Below are 13,198 nucleotides of genomic sequence, written 5' to 3'. Positions count from 1 at the left end.
AATAATAATTAACGGTTTATTGAAAAAGTTCTGCAGCTCGAAGGCTGAAAATGTTCATTGGACTTAAATGACTTATTACATACATTGACATTGGTGGTTTAACAAAAGCCTTCATTAGAAAAAGGCAAAGGAACATACAGTGAACCTACAGTGAACGTAGGTCATGTACGCTGAGGTGTTGAACAGCAGACACGTAGTGTAGTAACTCCCTCACAGATGGTGTTATGAAGGGCATCACGTGGTGTAGTAGTTCCCTCACAGGTGGTGTTATGGGGGGCTTGACCTGGTGTAATAATTCCCTCAAAGATGGTGTTATGAGGAACCTCACATGATGCTGATGTCACAGGACCTCTCACTCAAGTGAGTGAGGTGTGGTCCCAGGCCTCCCTATCGTGGATGGATTAACACATAGCTGGTGTTGTTGAGTCTCGGGGGCAGTTATCATTGGTTACCTGGGACCTCACTGTGAAGTTTAGCTTGGGTACGACTCAGCTGTTACTGTTGAGTTTTTTTTCACTGACTTAAGCACTGTTCACCACTATTCAACATTGGTTCCATTCTTTTCCTAAATGAAATAATAACTTGTGGCGAGAACATGTTGATATTCTGGTGGGGAGGAGGGATTCAGGGGAGGGAATTGGTATGGGCCAACATAACAGTTGATCTGGCTGTTGCCAAAGCAGTGCCAGGTACGTCTTGACCCTTCGGTGGTCAAGGATAAAGTGTGTGTGTGCGTGCACGTGCAATACAGGTAAAAGAAATAATTGTTTTAAGGGCAAACACGTAAAGGAAATATACATTTCTTTGTACACAAGTAAAGTAAAAATGTACCCCCGGTCAGCAAATGTTACGCGCAGATTTGACGATTCGCAGTCATTTTGAGAACCCAAACCCCCCACCCTATGAATTTGAAGAGCATGTTCAGTCATATATATATATATATATATATATATATATATATATATATATATATATATATATATATATATATATATATATATATATATATATATATATATATATATATATATATATATATACTTCATTTTTAGTCCATATAACACGCGGACTTTGAACATATAATCAACGACCTCACCAGCGGATCGAACCCTGAACCTACTGGTGGGACTAGGGAATGCTACCGACCACTGCCACAGTGTCCTTGTGGGTAGCCGGTAGCGTTCCCTAGTCCCACCCAGTAGGTCGAGGGTTCGATCCTTGCTGGTGAGGTCATTGATTTTATATATATATATATATATATATATATATATATATATATATATATATATATATATATATATATATATATATATATATATATATATATATATATATATATATATGTATGTATGTATGTATGTATGTATGTATGTATGTATGTATGTATGTATGTATGTATGTATGTATGTATGTATGTATGTATGTATGTATGTATGTATGTATGTATGTATGTATGTATGTATGTATGTATGTATGTATGTATGTATGTATGTATGTATGTATGTATGTATGTATGTATGTATGCTACAACGCGATAGTTGCCTTCTTGAGAAACCTCGGGCTGTAAAAATTCACGCAATAGAAATAACAGGGCTTATGGAGAAAATAGGGTTAGGTGCATGCATATTACTTGACTGTGATCTCACAGATTTGCTAGCACTCAAGCTTGTTCCAGCAATAGTGTTATAGCCTTTCTTTTACGTTCACCACCGGCAATTCGATCACCAGAACGCTTCTGGGAAGCATTTTTCTTACCTTGTCTTTCCATATTCATCGCTAACACGACAAAATTGGAGAAAACAGCGAAAATCATGGAGCTATCGACAGAAACCACGTGATTCAACTGATCACGTGATGTAAACAGAGAGCGCTGGTGTAAACCGTTATTAGTCCTCACTGCAAAACATTCTTTTAACTTATTCTTTTCATACAGTATTTGTGGGTAACAGCTAAATTTGAAAAAAAAAAAAAGAAGGAAATTCGGAGTACTTCTCAAAGAACACTTCACAAACAAACCACATGAATCAATTGAACATGTGATATCGAATGTGAACTGTAAATATTGCATAACCCTGCTACACTTATAACGTTGAGGGTGGAATCGCGTTACAGCCAACATTCGTATGCAAAAGTTCGCATTTTACAAACAGCGTTTCCCGATTCATCAATCGCATTGCAACCAATTTGCGTTGACAACACACACGTTGTAGCAGAAATGACTATGTTGTTTTCAATATCTTCTTTATGTACACCATTCTGTTTTTTATATATATTTCAGGCTGTAGCTGCAATCAAAATGTTTGAAAATTACATTAAAGATCACCCAGAAACCTCTGTAATGGATCCTCTTCCTGGTGTTCTCCGACTCTTGCTGAGGAACCAAACTTATGACCTTCTACGGCAGTGCTTCAAACAAGATGGCAAGTAGATAATTTAATCACAAATAATAATCCAATACAGTGGAACTCTTTTAATAGTACACTCCCCTTGTTGTGTTAGAACATAACATTACACATGGTGGAACATTAAGTATGTTTGACTTTCTTTATTTGCTAGTATTGTGCAGGGTGATTATCCTCACTGTTTTATGGCCATTACCTGGTGGCATCTCTCCAGGCTGCACAGTCCCTTGCAGGTATTATCGCTTAGGCTCATTTCTCACAACCTCTCCCCATGTCATTCTTGGCCTAGCACTAGTACTTCTCCCCTTCACATTCAAACACCTGCATCTCTTGATTTAATTTATCTTCATTCACTTCATGCCCAAACCAATTTAACTAATGTCTACACAATGCTCTCAATACCCACCTGCCCTCCTCGCTCTGAATACAGTGGTCCCTCGGTTAACGAGCACAATCCGTTCTAGAAGGTTGCTCGTTAACCGAAAGCTCTTTAACCGAAACCATTGTTTCAATGGGTTTTCGGGTAATTGGTTCCAGCTCACCGAAAATTACCTAAATTCAACAAAAAAGGTAGAAAAGTACACTTACTTTGAGGTGTGTATGTAGAAGGCTCCTGGATGATGATGATGATGATGATGGGAATTAGAATGGGGGTGGAGGAGAAGGGAGAAGAGAAGGCATTGGGGTGGAAGAGAAGTCACCCCATGGTGCCATTTCACCCATAAAATTTTAGTTCTCTTGGTGTAATTCAAGATTATTTTCTTTAAATCAACACTGCACTGCATTATATATTGTCAATATGTAAAATATATTTCAAAATGACCAATAATTTGCTTGCAAACACAGAAAAAAAGTGTTTAGTTGAAGAGAGTCTCAAGCAAGATGTTACCTCCACTGAAAAGACACAAAGACTGGCACCTGTATGGTGTGTTGGCAGGCTGGATGGCGTGCCACAAACTAGTGACCCTACCTTCAATTATGTTCAATAAGTGTTAAAATAACTAAAAAATTTAATATTAAACTTTTAAAATTATTGAATAGTATAAACTTCTTGATATTTACTAAAATAGTAAGGAATTTAAGCCCTAGAACTGATTACGTACTGTATTGGCAGAATAATATGACAGCTAGTGTGCAAGCGAAAACGTGTTGAGGGGCGCTCGTAAGAAACTCATTAATCGAGGGATTGCGCGTTAACCGAAGTTAAGAATCTTATGGAAGGTAACGCGTTAACCGAAATCTCGTTAACCAAGGTGCTCGTTAACCGAGGGACCACTGTACGGTTTTTTATCTCCGCATCATGTTACAGAACCATCTAACCATTGTCATCTCATCTCTCTCAAGCCTACATATGTCATTCTTATCAGGTGCTCATGTTTCACTGCCTTACAATAACACAGTTTTCATAACTTTTGCATTCAGCATTCCTTTCAAGCAGAAAGAAGTTTTTCTTTATGTCAATAAAGGCAACAGCTCCGTAAATTAATTAATTTATCTTCCCTTCCATATTTTGACTCGTGTATGACCCAATTGGTCTTCTCCATTCTCTCCATATGCCCAAACCATCTCAACCTACTGACTGTGAACACCCTTATTACAGACAGCACATGGCCATTTTCAATTTTATGCCACAGGTCCCTCACCCATGCCATTAACAATTACTTTTGTTTTTTTTCACACATTCTCTCATACTTTTTGACTGCATTCCATCCTTCCATTTCTTAAATTTCTCCACTACCTGTTCTTGCCTTTTGGAAGTCTCAAATAGGAAATGTGGGTTTCTGTCCTTCCCTCGATTCTTCTCTTCTAGTTACCAGGCCATGAATACTGCTTCTGTCTATTCCCCCTGGCATGAACTTGAACTGCATTTCATTAATGTTTATTTTTTTCCTTTATAAATTTCTTGATCACCAATACTTGTTTACTCATAAGAAAATATCCTTCATTAAGTAGCACTAGCAAGGCATTAAAGAAGGAATTACAAAACTTAGCTATACTAAAAATAATCAAAATCAACTGGTGTACAACATTATAGTTTCTTTACTCACATTCATTCACTGTTGTATCAAACTTAGCAGAATCTTTGCCTTGATCAAAATTCCTCTGAAATAAAATGGTCTCAAGTGGGAAGAGAATCAAGAGCCTTTTGGGGTTTAACTCGTTGATAATCAGGCACTACCGAGTGTCTAACCATCTTACCTGATTTGCTGGCACTACCTTGTAACCTCAGACCACCCAGCTGTCACACCCAAGACGTGGGGAAAGCAGCTAAATGATGAACATTATGCCAAGCTAAAACTGATGTACAGACAATTTCATTGAGTGTTTTTTTCAGAATGTGATATAAAATTAAGTTATTACACTAAACAAAGTGAAATTTGGTTCTGCTGTATTGGTTCATATTTTTAAAAAAGTTTATACTGTACTGTACATAGTATGTAGACTCAGAGTTTTGCTGCAAGTGAAGAAAGAAATTCTTTATTTTGGTGTTCTTTAATGTCTATATATGTTTTTAATTTATTTTGAGCTCCTGAAAAACATATGACAATTCTACATGTCTAGTTATTGCCAAAAATTTTTTTTTTAGAATTTTTCATTATTATTATTACAGTATTCATTTTTTAAGATGGAGTTTTCAAGAAATTTATAGTACAGTATGCAGTTCATCAGTTGTGTGGGAGAAACAATTCGTCTCTAAATGTTGGGGCAAGGTCCATCTGGTTCTGATACCTGTAAGGGATTGTTTTTTGTGGTTATAATAGTACTCTAGTAATAATAGAAGTCATGCTGAAGTGAATAGTTGTACTGTACCTTGAAAACAACTTAATGTTTTTTGTTGTTGTTTTTTATTTCAGGGATAAATGCATGAAAGTACTGTAGGTATGTGTGGATTTGGATTTTGGCTTGAATTATCTATGACTGATGCAGTGGATTTGGTGATCCATGTATAGTACTGGATGTGCTTCATCAAGTTTGTAGATAACCAGGCTGATACCCCAAGGTTCTCCAGACTCATCCACTTGAATTTTAGGCACAGAAAAGTGTTAATATGGAAAGACCCATCTACAGTAGTGAAAAAAATACCACTATTTTTTATTTTTTTTATTTTTCATGTAAATTGCATCACAACTAATCTTGTATCAGAAGAGAGTTTGCTGTAATAATAATAGTACCTGTACTGTATTCTCTTTAACCTAATGGTTGCCATTTCAAGTTCTGTAGCTAGCCACTGAGTGGGATGTCCCCAATCAACTTGGATGTAATATTTTGCTTTCATATGTATCCCAGCATTTGAAAGTTTAGCTTAGAGGGGCAAGGTCAGTTTCAACAGTTAGTAAACTCATTTTTTGTCTGGTTAGGCAAGCTCTTAACTAGATTAGAAAATATGCTCAACTGGCTAGTGATAATCTTGAAAAATTTCATGTGTGAAAATTTTTTTTGATAATGTAATAAAATATTAATTTAAACATAAGGACTTTAATGTTTTTACTTTTAGATTACCAAGTTTGGTATAAATGGAAATTGGAGTGGTGGGAACATCTGTCTAAAATGGGTAATGTAACTTTTGTCTATATATGTGGTCAGCTGATGATAAGTTCTACCTTTCCTGTAGCCAGTCATAGGGAACTAATGAGAACCTGGAGCCTGACACACCCTCTTTTCCATATTACATTGGTTCACTTTGTGCGGTGTTGTCTAGGAATCCAACCACCGTGTAAATTGTGGACTTCTTGTACAGTATTATTATAATTACTATTTTTGTTATTATTAATGATCTTATTAGTATTACTGTATTACTTTATGTACTGCTAATATTGGCTATATTTTTTATTTTAGATAAGGTGTTCACTCCCACATATGTAGAACTCTCCACAACAAATTTACACCACAACAGAAAGTTGATTCAGGAGGCAAATGTTACATTCCCAGTGGGTAAGTTCATAATACAGTACTTAACTACGTACTTTAATTTAACCCGGGTAACTCAGCTCCATGCACAAAGTACCCCATGCACAGTACTTTGTTGTTAGACGTGTATTGTTTTATCAGTGTACCACAGAGTCGTTATTTGGTACTTAAAACAACCTTTTAGTGTGAAATTACAACATATTTTGCTATCTTTTCTTCATCACAAAATGAGAGGCTATGATGTAAGATCATTGAGTTTAATTCTGCTCTGTAATTGGCTGAATGACCTTAGAGAATCTGAGTAGTGCTACGATTAACTCGGACAAGATGAAAATTTTTGTTAAACTGTACGTACTAATAAACACCAGACTTAATCTTGCCTTAATTATGTGTGTGTTTAGAAAAATGGTAACTTTCCTTGTGAGAATGTAACGGTGATTCAGGTTACACAGAAATGCACAAGTTCATCAAGACTCGATGCTGATCTAACTAAATACTAATAAAAAAAAAAGATATGTTTTTGTGTATTGTAATTCATATTCAATTAAATGCAATATTTCCAATGTTTCAGTAAATTAGGGTTAGATGAATTAATTTTAAAATTTTACTGGTTAACCATATGTGCTGGTGTTGGTGGTGCAGTGATAATATTTATATCTCTCTATTGTGTCCTGGGTTTGATTATCATGTATACGTATCACTGACTTACAAGAGATCAACGTATTGGTGATATGGAATGGCTCCTTGTAGCTTTCTATGATTATTAACTGCATTTGTGTTCTGTTGTCTCCCACTAACATAAGCACGTGAACCAAAATTCTTTGTGGGGACAAGGTACAATTTGCCTGTATTTTAAGATGCACAGAGATAAGTCCTCATGTGTCGCAGTCCACTGAAGGACCTTTCTGCTGAACATGAAGTGGCTGGAATTGATCAATAAAATCTTTTGATACATTGTAATCAATGACTGCTTTCCTGTTTTGCCAGAATCTGTGGAAACAGTTTCACTGAATTGACTGTACTGTATGTCCTGAATTTGGTGGGAATCCCCCCCCACCCATCCATGGACCATACACCTGTGCCCACTAGCCTGACATGTCCAGGGGGTAGTAGTGGAATCTCATCCTCTCCCCCCACATTTTTATAGGGAAGTTATTTAAGATTGAATACTATAAGTCAATAAATTAATTGGGGAAATTTGAATTAAGTTAATGTAACTAAGATGATCAATTTATCAGCAATTTTTTTTGACTGAGCCCTGCAGCAAATATGATCAACACAAACATAAAGAAGGTGCTATGAACTGTGGAACTTCCTGTGACAGTGTTACCTGGGTGACATAACCTCTTATCAGTTCAAATTATACTGTTTCAGATATCTTCAGTCTTTGGGTCCAGGGTGATGCCCGGGTGATTAGATTGAGTGACACTTTTTATCACAGACTTCACACATGTCAAATGTTCTGGGGAAGCCGTGATAGAAAATTTCTTAGCAAGCTTTTATATTTGTTTTACTATCAAATGCATACAGTAAAGCCTCCGATAATGATGGTTCGACCGACGACGATTCATATTTAAGACCCTAGTTAATTTAGGACCTAATTCAATTTACGTCGTTATTTTATTCATATTTACGATAAAAATATAATAAAATAAAATTAAATTTCGTATAAATAATAACTAAATCCCGATATGTATTATACAAATAAAGAAAATACTGTTAAAAAAAAGTGCCTTGTGCAAGGAAGCTGCTGGGATAATGAGTGGTAATGCGCATCACCAGTAAACAAGAGTCGGAGCTTGGCGGTCCCTTTGTTTTCACGCATCTGAATAGGAACAGGAGAAAAACTTTCTCGGGTTTCTTACGGCACCTTTGAGTCCCTATTCAACCTGAGCAAGAGAGCAAGTGATGGTAGTGCTGGTTCAAAAGCTAAAAGAAAGTGTATAAGCTTAACCGAGAAACTAGAGGGGTTAAAACGGTATGACAAAAGTGAGAGGTCTGGATATTTTGCGTGCTTTGGGGATGGCGGAATCAACAGTGTAAAATACAGTATCTGTAAGAATAGAGAAATAATTAAAGAAAGTGCTCTGTCTACAACGCCGTTAAGTGCAAATAAAGTTTTCCAAAGCAGTAGTGGGGTTATGGAAGAAATGGAGAGACTTTTACGTACAGTATATGGATTGAAGACAAAAATCAGAAGCATACTCCATTGAGCACTATAATTATTTAAACAAAAGCCCGAGCATTGTTTAATGATCTTAAAAATTCAAGTAAAAGGGAAAGTACTAAAACAGAAAAGTTCAGTGCGAGTCGAGGCTGGTTTGCTAGGTTTAAACAACGCCACGAATTCCAAAATAATCGAGGAAGGCGGCTAACTGCCCAGTCAAGCTTTTAACGTTGATGAAACTGGACTATATTGGAAGAGAATGCCTTCCTGGACATTTATTTCCATGGAAGAAAAAGCTGCCCCAGGATTCAAAGCAGCCAAAGATCGTATCACACTCCTCTTGGGTGGTAATGCAGAAGGTGACTTTAAACTCAAACCTCTCGCTGTATATAATAGAACGTTGATCTAAAGCGATTCAATTTAAGATTATTCATTTAAAGCGACACCCATAATTAAGGACACTGTTTTAATTTAAAGCGAATCTTTCTTATTTTGAGCGAGTCAATCTGATGCATCATATTTAAAATTTTTGCACCTAATGTTTCTCTGGCACACTACACTATCCTAAGGGCAAAGCTGTACTGTACATGTACCGGTACTCAAAATAATGTATTAAATGATTACTAAAATTTTTGTCTAGTGCAAACTATAGCATGATTATATTCAAATTAATCAATATCTTATAAGAATTCCAGCAATGTAAATTATATTCTCCCCGGTCACTTCTGTGACATTTTATAAGCAAAAAACATAAACTCAATCTGAAGGACATAAATAAACAAATAAATACTTCACTAGACCTTCAGCCCCAACTGTCAAACATGTCACTGTCACCTCCCCCCCCCCCCATCTTCCCAGCCAGGGTTTGGTGTTTTAGGCTTTAAGTTTTAATATTATATAGTATCACAGACTAAAGTTAGGAGAATATAATTTGTATTGCTGGAATCCTCGCAAGACAGCGAATAATTTGAATTTAAACGTCATATATTTTGCACGAGATAAAAGTTTGTGCTCTTTGTACTAAAATTCTTGAATTAGAACTAAAATTTGTATGTCTAATGTGAGCTATAGCATGTTTATATTCAAACTAATCACTATATTGTAAGAATTCCAGCAATGTTAATTATATTCTCCCATGTCAGTTCAGTGACATTTTATAAGAGAAAAACTTATTCACTCTTAAGGACAGATAAATAAATAAGCACTAGACCTTGGCATCAACTGTCAAACATATCACCTCACCTCCCTCCCTCCTCCTCATCTTCCCAGCCAGTAAACAGACCATTTCCCATCCCTTAATTTTAGTCTTGTTGATTTATGAGTGTTTGTTTTAACATAATACTACAAAAAACAATATTTTGTTTATTCTAGGAGATGGGCTGAGGTGCATCTGGGTAGACTCTCAGTCTATTTCGTATTTTGTGTTTCTAAATTATTCCATTGAAACAACACTTAGATTTAGTGCGAATTCGGTTTAAAGCGACCTCTTGGAACATATCTCGCGTTATATCGACGTTCTACTGTATCACTCTGAGAGCCCTAGAGCATTCAAAGGTGTGTGTGTAAACAAACTTTACCAGTAATTTGGCGGTCAAACAGTAAAGCATGGATGACAATGACTCTTTTTGTTGATTGGTTCAAAAAATATTTTTGCCCAGCGTTAAAAGAATACTGTGCCAAGAAAAGCATAACACACAAGGCACTGTTTATATTAGATAATGCTCCAGGCCACCCAGCTCACCTAAATGAATTGTCTGAACATGTACAAGTCGTTTTTCTTCCACCGAATACCACGTCCATGCTTCAACCTATGGACCAAGGCGTTATATCATCATTTACGCCATGCTATGTCTCAACTGATTGAAGAAACAGATGGTTATGGAAAGCCGTCCACAGATGTATGACTTAAGTATTTGGCAGAAAGATTTGCTCACATAGAGCAAGCAATGAACAGGGATGTGAAAAATGCATATGACCTCTACATAAAGATGAATAATGAGAATAAGAAAGCAGCTGTGCAAGGTTCTTTAGACAATTTTATTATTCGACGGCCTACACTATCAACTTCAGCTACACCATCAACATCAGCTACACCATCAACATCAGCTACACCATCAGCATCAGCTACAGCTTCAGCCGGAGTTGAACCTGATGACTTAGCAACTGTGCCGTCCGAGTAAAAACACACACAACAACATTGGCTGACCTTATGTTTTCAACTTTGCCACCACTGGTGAGTAGAATTTTTGTTTTAAATTCAGAAGCATAAAATAAAACATATATGAGCAGTAGTAAGTGCTGCTTTCATATTCTATGTAAAGAAATGACGATATGTTTACACGTGCTCACTTACATAGAATGGTGTTGCAGTCTCATTTTTTCTATACCATTAGTGGTTAGCTACTTCTATTGTTCCATTTATGAACAGTAAATAACATTAGTTAAAAAATATATATTCATTTTTTTACATTAATTTTACTACAGCTACAACCAGGGTCTTATTTTCTTCAGTTTCGTATGTCGAACCAGTCAGTCACGGGTGTAAACATTAACGAAAGCAATGCTGCCTCGTGTGTTTTAATATTCTACGTATTATTAATGAATTGTATTGTTCATTTTGCACACAAACATTAATTTAATCAAAAAGACATTCAGTAATAAACAATAATTAATCTTTTGTACATAAGAGAAATGTCGCTGTTTACACGATTGTGCACGTATAAACGTTGGTCCTCTGCTGTCTCTCTATTTTCTTTACCATCAGTGGTTACCTCCACTGTACATTAATTAAATAACATTAATTAAAAGAGAATTTTTTTTTACAATAAAGTAATCTTCCGATTTAAGCGGTCAATTGAACCCGCGGAGTAGCGCGTAAAACGAGAAACGCGTAAATGGAATAACAGAACATATGGTATTAATTGAAATAGAGACTGGGCCGACTCCCAAACTCCACTTTTTCAGACACAATACCTACGTTGTAATAAAAAGAACATCTTAATTTTATGATGGTATGCACACAATTAATAATTAAGAGAAATATCAATAATATTAGGTTTTTTAACACTTACATTAGTAAAAATGATGGCTGGGCACACGGGGATGGGGAGTTGGTTCATAGGCAGAGGGCAGATTATTGGCCCTCACTTCTATCACTATCCACCACAGAGACTTGCAGGGCCTCTTTGCCAAACCCCTCAAAGTTCATATTCTCACTATCACTGACTTGGGCCGGCTGTGGTGGGTGGCGGGTGAAGAACTTGGTTAGTGTTTTGATGACTGGGCAACCTTGTGCGCACCCTGCCCACGCCGCTTCCTGCGTACATGAGTAGATGCACCGCGTAAATTGGGCATTCCGGTTCTGGCGGGGTACCGCGTAAATGTGGAAACGCGTAAGCGAGAACCGCGTAAACCGAGGTATTACTGTATTTTTACTACAGCTACAACCAATCTTATTTTCTTCAGTTTCAGACGGAGGAGAACCATCGTCCCAGTTGTAAACACTGACGACAACAATGGCGTCCCATCTCTTGTGTGACTACACATTATTATTGATTTATATTGTATAAGGTGCATTAATAACCATTTTTAAAGAATATAGTTTTTATTTTTCGTTAATTTTCCTTTTTGGGGGGGGAAAGAGGGCAATATACCACACACTATATATGAAAAAGTCAGACCTTGGAATGCATCTAATTATTATTGCTTTATTTTAATGGTAATTACGGATTCATGATACGGCGATTCACCTTACACTGCAATATTGGAGGACACATTACCTTCGTTATTCGAGGCTTTACTGTATTTCTTTGCTCAGTAAAAATTACTGTATTGCATTACTTTCTTTGTTATATAATTAAAGAAAGTTAAATGGCAAAGGAACAATTAAACCCTTTGTATTCAGACTCCCTGCTGAGCTGAATAAAATCGTCTGACGATAACCAAATAATAAAAGTGGTGTCCCTGTAGTGAAGTGGTTAAGCAAGAAGTGTTCATTTTGAGATGTGAAAGAAATAATGAATTGTATCTATGCTGAAGTTCCTCTGGCAAATTACTGCTAGGTTTAACTACTAAGCAGAATTTCCTTTAAAGAATTACTTATAATACTGTATTTGTTATTATTTAGAAGAAAAACCCCATCTTGTCTGAATTGTTTAGAAAGATTAGAAATTTACAAAAATAGAATGAAAAAATTATGAAAATTGCCTCATTCCTGAAAGAAAGGTACACATGAGCATTTATTACAACAGACACAGACAACCAATTCAAAAATAATTCATCTTGATCGTACAATATTTGTTTTAAGTGAGGTAGAGTTTGGTTAGTTCATGTCATGTTTCATCATTTATACTTAATGCCCACCTTGTTTACAGGACTGTGCCACTTAAGATGATTGTTTCACTGAACTGTTATGTTTGGCTTTTACCTGTATTGATCTGTCTCACTGATTTATTGTTCACAAGTAGTAATGGGCAGATCCAAAGGGGGGGGGGGGCTAGACCACCCCTTTTCATTAGAAAATTGCAATACTTTTTCTTTAATGCAGTATTGTACGTGGGCATTTTTATATTGTAAAAAGTAATTATTGACTTAAGAATATCTCATAATATCAAGTGCACATGGCTTCAAAATGGTCTCAAAATACCTCTGATATTGGTCAGATTTGAAAAAATATTCTAGGCCCCCCCCCTTTTCATTTTCCTGAATCTTCTGAGTAAAT

At 36.2% G+C, this 13,198-nt stretch overlaps 1 protein-coding gene across 6 annotated transcripts in view; it reads left to right on the top strand.

The window, feature by feature from the left end:
• The window catches only part of LOC121861033 (inositol-tetrakisphosphate 1-kinase-like), a 52,615-nt gene that overhangs the window by 12,144 nt on the left and 27,273 nt on the right, over positions 1-13,198 (top strand). For all 6 annotated transcript variants that reach the window (XM_042358556.1, XM_042358520.1, XM_042358527.1 and 3 more), the window contains 2 exons: positions 2,279-2,420; positions 6,240-6,335. In XM_042358556.1, coding sequence (XP_042214490.1) covers positions 2,279-2,420; positions 6,240-6,335 — 238 coding nt within the window. The remainder of the gene's footprint in view (positions 1-2,278; positions 2,421-6,239; positions 6,336-13,198) is intronic.

This window comes from Homarus americanus, unplaced genomic scaffold, assembly GCF_018991925.1.
Source record: "Homarus americanus isolate GMGI-L3 unplaced genomic scaffold, GMGI_Hamer_2.0 scaffold40248, whole genome shotgun sequence".
NCBI classification, from domain to species: domain Eukaryota; kingdom Metazoa; phylum Arthropoda; class Malacostraca; order Decapoda; family Nephropidae; genus Homarus; species Homarus americanus.
The sequence above is the reverse complement of the archived record's forward strand: the minus strand, read 5'-3'. Positions and strand labels throughout refer to the sequence as shown.